The sequence below is a fragment of the Lolium perenne genome, chromosome 2 (assembly GCF_019359855.2).
Source record: "Lolium perenne isolate Kyuss_39 chromosome 2, Kyuss_2.0, whole genome shotgun sequence".
NCBI lineage: Eukaryota > Viridiplantae > Streptophyta > Magnoliopsida > Poales > Poaceae > Lolium > Lolium perenne.
Genome location: NC_067245.2, coordinates 322,519,445 through 322,530,953, shown reverse-complemented (window position 1 = coordinate 322,530,953; position 11,509 = coordinate 322,519,445). Strand labels below are relative to the sequence as shown.

The 11,509-nt window shown below is 45.9% G+C and overlaps 1 protein-coding gene across 1 annotated transcript; it reads right to left on the bottom strand.

Moving 5' to 3' along the window:
* Positions 1-1,631: 1,631 nt before the first annotated feature.
* Positions 1,632-3,477, bottom strand: LOC127337100 (E3 ubiquitin-protein ligase PUB23-like). The gene has a single exon (XM_051363978.2). The coding sequence runs from the start codon at positions 3,132-3,134 to the stop codon at positions 1,875-1,877; it is 1,260 nt and encodes a 419-aa protein (XP_051219938.1). The 5' UTR covers positions 3,135-3,477; the 3' UTR covers positions 1,632-1,874.
* Between the last annotated feature and the right edge of the window lie 8,032 nt (positions 3,478-11,509).

Sequence of the window (11,509 nt, the reverse complement as noted above, 5' to 3'; positions counted from 1 at the left end):
AGTAGCTTACATCAATCTCCCTATGTACTTCACTAATTAGAATCTCATGAGTTGCCTACATCATTGTGATCATATTTTTAATACTTTGATGGTGGATCTTATGTTATGAGATGCAACTGATATTTTTTCTTGATGTATTAATAGATGCATATGTTACCCCATTTCATGTATGCTTTGTTTTGATCAAACTAGTATGCAAGAACTTGTGAGCGGGATGTGTGTGCTACGTGGTGTGACTTGGTATCATGCATATGGAAGTGACACAAATTAATGTGCTAATATGGGTTTTTACCTTCCCATTAATTGCCTCACTAGGAATAAATGATTACTTGTTCAATTGTTCATCTAATGATATCAAGTAGGGTGGGCCTATTGTTTACAGGATATGGTCGAGTCGGTCGACGGTCCGTTGATGTTGGATCGCTGGCTTGCTCTCCACGGTGATCCTCTTGCATGCGAGTGGGCTTCCATATGGGGGAAGGTGAGGTATGAACTTCTCACCCCCTATTCTCGTGCTGACGTGCAGCGACTCGCTTCATTGAGCCTATCTGGTTGTACATTCCCTCGTCGGTAGCAAGTAAAACCCAATGGCAAACATCAGAAGGATGGATAGGAAACAATTTGTAAGCTCTAGTCTTTCTAAAGAGGCGAGAAAGAGTCGATGCCAAGGGTTAACCCTATGAGGCTATGACCCACCTTTTCAGAGAGGAAATCACAATCAGCCACCCTAAGCAGAGTCATGGAGAAATTGGAATACCCCATGAAGGAATTCCTAGAGATCTATTAGAACTTGATTTAAAATTTAGATACGCATATGCAATTAAATCTTTAGAAGGTTTTCGTTAGGTTTCAGGCACTTATTTAGTGACATATCTGTCTAGTTTAGCAAGTTATAGGTTACCTCTCGGCTAGTAACATCCTTCGTGTTGGTCATGATGAGTAAATCAAAAGAAATATTGAAACGGAGGCAAAAGCTTTGCCTCATCCATTAATTAAGAAGAGAGTGCTCGGTTTTTAGGAGAAAATCGGACGAAACCTACAACAACATAGCCAAACTCACGCAAACCGCGCCCACACTTAAAGCCAAGCGTAACAAATACCCGAAACAACAGGGCACACACACACTAGCCAACACAAAGGACCACAAGCCGACACGAACGAACTCCAACCGCAACACTCCAACCGCACCGACAAAGACATGCCATGACATTGTGGGCACCCATCTATCCACTGTGGATCCAGGGTAGGTAGCAGCTAAGTTGGCGACAAAATCGCAAACCTCTCTAGCAACAACACCTCCGGGCACCGTTATCAGCACACCTGACATCACATGCCTCACTTCAACGACAGAAGGAGGCACCACAGATGAATCCCCACACAAATTATGTAGCTCTTGCGTGATTTCAACCACCAATGACTTTTGCTTTGCGGAGCTAAGCAGAAACGGAGCCTCCACGGTGACGAGCTCCTGCCCACCAGAAAAGCACGCCTCTGTCGGCTCCAAAGAAACACTAGTTTGTGCCAAAAACAGCTTGAGACTTGTCACCTCTTCATGAAGGGGGCGAGACACCTCCTCGACGCGGTTAGCAACCAATTAAACGAGCTCTAAGCGCAACAAGGCAAACTGGCACTGAAGGTGAGAGTCGAAGTAAATCAATTTTAATCTTGTCCTCTTTTGATATCTTACAAATTATATTTTGAACGAAGCATCACTCATGAATCCAGTGGAACGAGGATGGAAAATAATAAACCGGCACGTAATAGTTTTTGTCTGAAGTTTTGTACTAGAACATATTTTTGTTCCAGATTTCAGAAGGAGAATTTTTTTGCGGTGAACATATTTTTTTCGATGAGCATGTGGAACCATGAACTGGCTAGCAAGGGTAGCGGTTGGGATGGATGCACGGCGAGCTCCGCCATGCCTCGGCGTGCATCCGAAGCGTCTCCTGCGCCCTCTCCCTTGTCCTCTCCTGCGTCTCCGGGGAGACCGCCACGGCGCACAGCTTCGTCACCGCGCCAGTCGCCACCATCTCGCGCACCACCTCCGCTGTCGCTGCGTGCCGTGCTACCGACCGCAGCACCCGCACCGCCTTCCCGCTCGCCGCCGCCGATGTTCCGACCAACTTCTCCCCCACCACGGCCACCCCGGCACCGTGCGCCACTAGCGCCGCGCGCCCCTCAGCGCACCCGCACAGCCGGTCCAGCGCGCAGAGCGCCAGCTCGCACCACGCGCGTCGCCGGCCACCATCGACAAGCAGCACTTCCACGAGGGCCGCCACCGCGCCGGCTTCCGCGGCCTTGATCCGGTTCCGGCCGTACGATGTCGCGCCGGCAAGAACGCGCAGCGCCGCCTTGGTCGCCGCGGTCGAGGCGCCACCGTCGTTTTCGCGGAGCAGCCGCACCGCCTCCGCAAACACCTGCTCAGGCAGGGCCGACGCCCTGCTCGGCGCCATGCACGCCGTGACGTCCGCAAGAAGCATCGCTGCGCGCGCCCGCGACACCGCGTCGGCGTCGCGCTGCAGCATGGACACAAGCGCGTCGACGAGCGCCATGCCGTCCCTATCGACGGCGCGCACGAGGCACGGCTCCGCGAGCCGGAGAGAGGAGATGGCGTCGAGCGCCATGTCGGCCTCCGACGAGGCTGATGTGCTGACGAGGACGGCGAACAGCGCGTCTGTCGCCCCGGGGAACGCGGCGACGAGCTCCCTGCCCGGCTCGCTCTCGGACGCTACGTCCCTGATCTCGCGCAGCGCGGCGAGGGTCTCCCGCTCGGGTTTCTTGGGGTCGGCAAGCCGGGGCACCAGCAGCCCGAGACGGGCGCGGTTGGCAGATGCAGGAGGTGTCGAGATGCGCTCGATACTGTCGCCGGCGGCGCCGGGGTTGCGCGCGCACCAGGAGTGGATGAGGCGGCGCAGGGTGTGGTTGGGCGTGGGCTCACAGTCGGGCGCGACGGGCAGCTTGGTGAGCGGGCACGTCGCCGACGTGGCGCCGTCGGCGAGACGGAGCCAGCGGTGGATGGCGTGGCGGTCGTAGGTGATGCCGGTGGGGAGCGTGACCGGGTCGCGCATGACGTCCAGCGTGATCGGGCACAGGAAGTAAGACGGAACCTCCACCTCCACTGCCTGATCCTCCATTAGAACTGATGCAATCGAGCAGGCCTTCTTGAGCTTCTAGCGAGCTAAAGGGGAGGATGAGAGAACAATGGCGGATCACAGCAAGTGCTCCGAGGGGTTGGTTGCGGGAGGGAGATCAGTGGGAAGATATATTTGACAAAATGGAGTTCTATATACGAGTGTGACACAAAATGGAGCTCTATATACGGGAGATGCGAGGGGAGGATTCAAATCAAATTCAAAGACACGTGTGCGAGTCCACACGGCGATGCGCTTTCTAGGAAGGAGTTAGACTCGCTTATTTGTGGATTGTCTGGTATCAAAACATTTTGAAACTGCCAACCGTTGTATTGCGTCCTGATTTTTCTGATTTTTCGTTAGCCATAACTTAGACAAGTCACAATGCATAATATCACGCGTATGATATTATCTCTGCAATGCATGGTATCATATAGTAGTATCATATTTTTCTTATATTTATTAATTTGTAACTCTCAATGCAAAAATGTGTACAAGATCTATTTGATATTTATTTTTCTAGTTCTATGTGCTACGATATGGTATATATCTACCTATGACACCACTATGCTCTCTCTCATGTACAATTGAAATTTTCTCATTTGCATAAAGGTTTTCGGATTTTACTATTTGCACATGAATTGCAACTAATAAAAATGTTTTTGGGCCAGTAAATCCTAGTCATGAGTTGCAACTGAGATTTGGTAACATCACCTAACTAGAAATTAAATTCTCAGTCGACTGAGGAATTAGCCACTCACATTGTTATATATAATACACACCCCAAAATATACTAGTCCATAAAGTTGTTGTTATATAATTGCACAACTCACACTAATACTCCCTCCATTCACAATTACTTTGCGTTCTAGGTGTACTTAAAGTTAAACTTTGTAAAATCTGACGAAATATGTAGAAGAAAATATAAACATCTACAATGTAAATCAGTACTATTAGAATCTTCATGATGTGTATTTGTTATATTATGCTCAAACTTAACAAAGTTTAACTTTGACTAAATGTAGAACTAAATAAAAATGGAGGTTGTAGCATGTTTTAGTTACTCAAAAAATGAATGCTCTAATATATGATATTGTCTAAGAGCTATGGCAATTAACTAGCACTTGATTTGATACTAGTATAATCAAGTTTGTTTGATTCGCGACTGACCGTGCATGTGAGGCGGAGAGGCCGAGCGAGAACGACGGAGAGAGTTGACGAATCGGGCAGGTAAAAACCAAACTCGAGAACGGAAAAAATGGACAAAAAACACGAAGTCTCCGACGTCTGGGAGGCTGAGGCCGACGTGGTGTCCCGCGCGTTGTAGCATTGCATAATTTTTGCGCGAAATTTCCGATGCCTAGTCTTGTCCGGTTCTCCACCTCTAGCTGGGATGTTTGTTTTTCTCCTGGTGAATTACTAGGCACAGACGGCAGAGGATTTTAGTAAGTGTAATGATCTGTATAAGTAATGGAACGTCCCCTATGGCCGACGAGGAGGCATCTTTGACCACAACAATTGTTTAGTGAGCTTGATACGTCTAGCTATTTTTCAAGTCAAAATTAAACTGCTTGCATGTAGTATGTGACACGAGAAAGGGCCAAAACATTGGTAAGCGTTAGGTCTCGGTTTGGATTACATATTCTAATTAGCGGCTAATCATATTTTGACTTAAGACCGATGCAGATTGGGACAAAACTGGGGGCCCAAATTGTCGTCTCGTGACAGTGACGGAGCTAGCAATGTATTGACTGGTGTCAAATGACACCAATGGATTTTTACCATTCCCCGTTGTAAATGAATACGTGTTCTTAGAAATACAAATTGTAACCAGTAAATTTAGCTAAATTACACCAACGATGCTTCTTTCTCGCTTCGCCTTGGTCTCATTTGCCAAAAAATGATCGGAAAATATGGGAGCCGGACGCGATAGCATGCTGGGGTGACCTGATTTCTAGGTTGCCACTGTTTTTTGTGCGAGTCCCGGCAACTTTTACTTTTACTTTCATTTCTTCGATAAAAGACCGGCCACCTAGAAAACGGTCGACCACTATTCCATTGCACCACGGTTCTAGATTTAGAAGTGCACGCCATACGAGGGTCCAAAATACAGGGTGCAATTTTTGCCCTTGCTGCTCCCTCTTTGGAACATGAGCGCATGGCTGTGGTTATTCCTGTGGATGGCTCTCAGCCAGAAGTAGAGAACATGCAGGAGGATATGCGGAAGGACTGACACAGGAAGAGATGCAGGGAAATGATGGAGGAAATGCTGGAAGAATGGAGACAAAAGCTGAGCAGCTTGTCCAACCAACAAGAATGAGTACAAGGATTGCTGGTCAACCTCATGCCATGTCTAGGGTGGAAGATGACACCAGGACTCAAAATCAAGCAGGAAATGTTCCAGATACTAATATTAATTCCATTAATTCGTTTGCTATATTAGATGATGAAGATATCTATGCTAGAGCTCTGGAAATGGGTGTTGACCCTAACACCTTTAATCTATAAAAGATTAATCATATTAAGGATCTAGGGGTAGCTAGACATAACCTGAATTGTAAATCACAACTGCAAAAAAATGTTGGTGTGGAAGAACTGCATGTGGAAAGCAATCATGTCCTTGTCCAGGAGAACCAAAAATAAAATGAAATCTGCTAGAAAAATTCAGAGATCCTTGGAGAGGAACAGACAAAATGCAAATAAAAAATTGGGAGCACAATCTGGATGTGGTGTTGCCCAGGTGGAAGTCTCCAATGATCACCCTGTGTGTGGCATTGTGACTGGATCCTGAGTGAGGAAGAAAAACCCCAAATATCTATGATAGGTGCCAGTATGAATTGCAGAGGAGTGGGGAAGAAAGGTATGAGTACTTTCCTGTCAGATTTAATTAGAGAACGTCGGCTGGATTGCGTAGGCTTGCAAGAAACTATTAAGAAGGAGTATTCTGAGGTCTTCTTCAGGAAAATTGATCTTGTGAATCAATTCTCTTGGAGATGGATCCCTTCAATTGGAAGGGTTGGTGGTATACTTGGTGGATTCAAAATTGCTAGGTTTGATATTCATGATATTGTGATAGGCAGATTCTACATAAAAGTGGCTTTGCAGGATCTGAAAATACAGAAGAAATGGAATTTGGTTTTTGTGTATGGAGCTGCTCAGGAAGAGGACAAGGAAGCTTTTTTGGTGGAACTGGGGGAAATCTGCACTGATCAGAGGCTCCCTATGTTGATAGGTGGTGACTTTAACATCCTTAGATTCCCCTCTGAGAAGAATAAAGAGATGAGAAGAAGTAAATGGTCAAGTCTGTTTAATGCCATTATCAATACTTATGAACTCAGAGAGATTGAAATGTCTGGAGGACACTTTACTTAGTCAAATAATCAATTAAATCCTACCCTGGAAAAGTTGGATAGATTTCGGATGTCTGTCCATAAAATTTCTAGAGATATTTCTGATCACAACCCAATTATCTTGGATACCATGGAAAACAGGGAGCAGAAGAATAGAGCTTTCCTATTTGAGAAAAATTGGTTGGAGGAGGAGGATTTCTTGTCCAGAGTTGAAAGAAATTGGAGACAACCTGTCAGAGCAAGAAACTCTTTGGAAATTGTCCAAATCAAATTGAAGAGTGTGAAGAATAATTTGAAAGGCTGGGGGAAAATATCAGGGGGAGAGATAAGAAGAGAAAACACGAACTACGCCTGGAGCTAGATACTCTGGAGGAGCTGGAAGAAAATGGTTGCATTTCCAGAACACAAGCTTGCAGGAAATCTCAAATTCAAGAAGAATTGTTACATTTATTTGAGAAAGAGGAAGCTTTCTGGCAACAAAGATCCAGAGAACAATGGTTGTTGCAAGGTGAAAATAATACCATCTTTTTCTATAGAGTGTCCAATGGAAGAAAAAGAAAAAGAACAAAGTTTTCCCTAAAAGAAGGATCCCATATAATTCAGGGTACTCCTACCTTGTTGGAGCATGCAACCAATTTCTATAAAACATTGTTTGGTCCAGTGGTTGACACTGGTGTCAGGTTGAATGATGGTATATGGGAGTTGGATGAATTTTTTTATGATATTGATAGGGAGAACCTTGACAGGACCTTCACTGAAGAAGAAATCCATCAAGTAATAGATCAGATGGAGAAAAATAAAGTTGCTGGCCCTGATGGAATTCATGTGGAGTTCTATCAACACTGCTGCAATATCATCAAACTGGACATTCTCAGAATGTTCAATGATTTCCATGAGCACAAAATTAATCTGGAAAGAATAAACTATGAGATTATTACTCTTATCGCTAGAAGTGATGATGCAGAGATTATACAGAAGTACAGACCAATTTGTCTGCTTCAAGTCTTGTTCAATAAATTTACCAAGGCAATGACTGTCAGGGCTGAACCTATGATGGGAAAGTTGATTCATCCTTGTCAGAATGCTTTTATTAGAAGGAGATATATCACTGATGGGGTGATGCTGCTGCAAGAAATACTGAGAGAAGCCAAAAGCAAGAAGAAGCAGGGGGTGTGTTGAAAATTGTTTTTGAAAGGCTTATGACAAAGTGAATTGGAATTTCTCGATAGACTGTTGTGTTGGAGATATTCCCAAGAGGCAATAATAAAATGGTTATTATAATATATCTTTGTGTTTATGATAATGTTTGCATACCATGCTAAAATTGTATTAACCGAAACATTGATACATGTGTGTTATGTAAACAACAAGGAGTCCCTAGTAAGCCTCTTGTATAACTAGCTTGTTGATTAATAGATGATCATGGTTTCGTGATCATGAACATTGGATGTTATTAATAACAAGGTTATGTCATTGATGAACGATGTAATGGACACACCCAATTAAGCGTAGCATAAGATCACGTCATTTAGTTCATTTGCTATAAGCTTTCGATACATAGTTACCTAGTCCTTCGACCATGAGATCATGTAAATCACTTATGCCGGAAGGGTACTTTGATTACATCAAATGCCACTGCGTAAATGGGTGTTTATAAAGGTGGGATTAAGTATTCGGAAAGTATGAGTTGAGGCATATGGATCAAGAGTGGGATATTGTCCATCCCGATGACGGATAGATATACTCTGGGCCCTGTCGGTGGAATGTCGTCTAATTAGCTTGCAAGCATATGAATGGTTCATAAGAGATGACATACCACGGTACGAGTAAAGAGTACTTGTCAGAGACGAGATTGAACGAGGTATAGAGATACCGATGATCAAACCTCGGACAAGTAAAATATCGCGTGACAAAAGGAATCGGTATCATATGTAAATGGTTCATTCGATCACTAAGTCATCGTTGAATGTGTGGGAGCCATTATGGATCTCCAGATCCCGCTATTGGTTATTGGTCGGAGAGAAGTCTCAACCATGTCTGCATAGTTTGCGAACCGTAGGGTGACACACTTAAGGTTTGATATCGTTTAAGTAGATATGGAATATGGAATGGAGTTCGAAGTTTTGTTCGGAGTCTCGGATGGGATCCAGGACATCACGAGGAGGTCCGGAATGGTCTGGAGAATAAGATTCATATATAGGAAGTCACTTTCCAAGTTTGGAAATGATCCAGTGAAATTATGGAATGTTCTAGAAGGTTCTAGAAAAGTCCGGAAGGAATCACCATGGAAGGCGGAGTCCCGGAGGGACTCCACCTAGCATGGCCGGCCAGCCAAAGGGGGAGGAGTCCCAGGTGGACTCCACCAGGTGGGCCGGCCACCACACCAAAGGGAAAGGGAGAGTCCCACCCCAAGTAGGTTTCATCTATTTGGCAGTTTTTGAATTGGGGTCTTGTTCGAAGACTTGGGCAACCCTAGATGTGTTCCACCTATATATACATGAGGAGAGTGATAAGGGATTAACTTATCAATGCCTATGGATTGTAGACGAGAGTTTAGATGGAAGTAGAGGGCAAGTAGATCTCGAGGGTTTCAGCCGAAAAGTACTCGACGAAAAGAAAATTAGGGTTCTGTTGACAATGAATCGATCCTCTTTTCGTCCCTCGACTCCCCCTTATATAGGAGGCGGAGCCGAGGGTTTCGTGTTACACAAGATGCCATATTCCGGGAGACTCTCTGAGTTCAACCCGTAAAGTTACACATCTCTATATTTCGTAATACAACTCTATCTTTCGTGAATACAAATTGGGATTCCGAGCTTCATATTCTTCGGGTCGTGGGCCTTCAGTAAATCCCGGGTACCTTTTCTGGCAGGCCCATTGGGGATGCCTATGTCAGAGAGGGAGGAGGGCCGGCCACTCCAAGCCATGAGTTGGCCGCACCACCCCTGCCCCCTTGAGGCCGGTGCCCATAGCCCCCTCTCCCCAAACCCTAGCGCCCCTCCTCCACATACTACTCCCGCAGCGCATAGGCGAAGCCCTGCCGGAGTTCTCCACCACCACCGCCACCATGCCGTCGTGCTGCCGGGATTCCGAGGAGGATCTACTACTTCCGCTGCCCGCTGGAACGGGGAGGAGGACGTCGTCTTCATCAACACCGTACGTGTGACCAAGTACGGAGGTGCTGCCCGATTGTGGCACCGTCAAGATCTTCTACGCGCTTTTGAAAGCGGCAAGTGATCATCTTCTGCAACAATGAGATCTAATCTCGTAGGCTTTGGAAATCTTCAAGGGTTAGTCTCGTGATCCCCTCGTTGCTACTGATACGTCTCCGATGTATCGATAATTTCTTATGTTCCATGCCGCATTATTGATGATATCTACATGTTTTATGCATACTTTATGTCATATTTATGCATTTTCCGGCACTAACCTATTAACGAGATGCCGAAGAGCCAGTTGTTGTTTTCTGCTGTTTTTGGTTTCAGAAATCCTAGTAAGGAAATATTCTCGGAATTGGACGAAATCAACGCCCAGGGGCCTATTTTTCCATGAAGCTTCTAGAAGACCGAAGATGATACGAAGTGGGGCCACGAGGCGGCCAAACACTAGGGCGGCGCGGCCTGGGCCTTGCCCGCGCCGACCTACTGTGTGGGGCCCTCGTGTGGCCCCCGACTCTGCCCTTTCGCCTACAAATAGCCTTCGTTGCGAAACCCCCAGTACCGAGAGCCACGATACGGAAAACCTTCCAGAGACGCCGCCGCCGCCAATCCCATCTCGGGGGATTCAGGAGATCGCCTCTGGCACCCTGCCGGAGAGGGGAATCATCTCCCGGAGGACTCTACACCGCCATGGTCGCCTCCGGATTGATGTGTGAGTAGTTCACCCCTGGACTATGGGTCCATAGCAGTATCTAGATGGTTGTCTTCTCCTCATGTGCTTCATTGTCGGATCTTGTGAGCCGCCTAACATGATCAAGATCATCTATCTGTAATGCTACATGTTGCGTTTGTTGGGATCCGATGGATAGAGAATAATATGTTATGTTGATTATCAATCTATTACCTATGTGTTGTTTATGATCTTGCATGCTCTCCGTTATTAGTAGAGGCCCTGGCCAAGTTTTTACTCTTAACTCCAAGAGGGAGTATTTATGCTCGATAGTGGGTTCATGCCTCCATTAAATGCAGGACGGATGACAGAAATTTCTAAGGTTGTGGATGTGCTGTTGCCACTAGGGATAAAACATTGATGCTATGTCCGAGGATGTAGTTATTGATTACATTACGCACCATACTTAATGCAATTGTCTGTTGTTTGCAACTTAATACTGGAAGGGGTTCGGATGATAACCTGAAAGTGGACTTTTTAGGCATAGATGCATGCTGGATAGCGGTCTATGTACTTTGTCGTAATGCCCAATTAAATCTCACAATACTCATCATGTCATGTATGTGCATTGTCATGCCCTCTCTATTTGTCAATTGCCCAACTGTAATTTGTTCACCCAACATGCTATTTATCTTATGGGAGAGACACCTCTAGTGAACTGTGGACCCCGGTCCATTCTTTTAATCGAATACAATCTCATCGCAATACTTGTTCTCTTTCTCTCGCAAACAATCATCATCCACACTATACATCTAATCCTTTGTTACAGCAAGCCGGTGAGATTGACAACCTCACTGTTTCGTTGGGGCAAAGTACTTTGGTTGTGTTGTGCAGGTTCCACGTTGGCGCCGGAATCCATGGTGTTGCGCCGCACTACATCTCGCCGCCATCAACCTTCAACGTGCTTACTGGTTCGATAAACCTTGGTTTCTTTCTGAGGGAAAACTTGCTGCTGTGCGCATCACACCTTCCTCTTGGGGTTCCCAACGGACGTGTGTTTACACGCTATCAAACTCTTTTTCTGGCGCCGTTGCCGGGGACCTGAAGAAAAGTTACACTACATAGATTTCTAACTCCCACGTCAACTACACGCCAGCAAATTCTTTTTCTGGCGCCGTTGCCGGGAAGATCAAGACACGC

Coding starts and splice junctions, on each gene's coding strand:
- LOC127337100 (XM_051363978.2), bottom strand. CDS start 3,134: ATGGAGGATCAGGCAGTGGAGGTGGAGGTTCCGTCTTACTTCCTGTGC.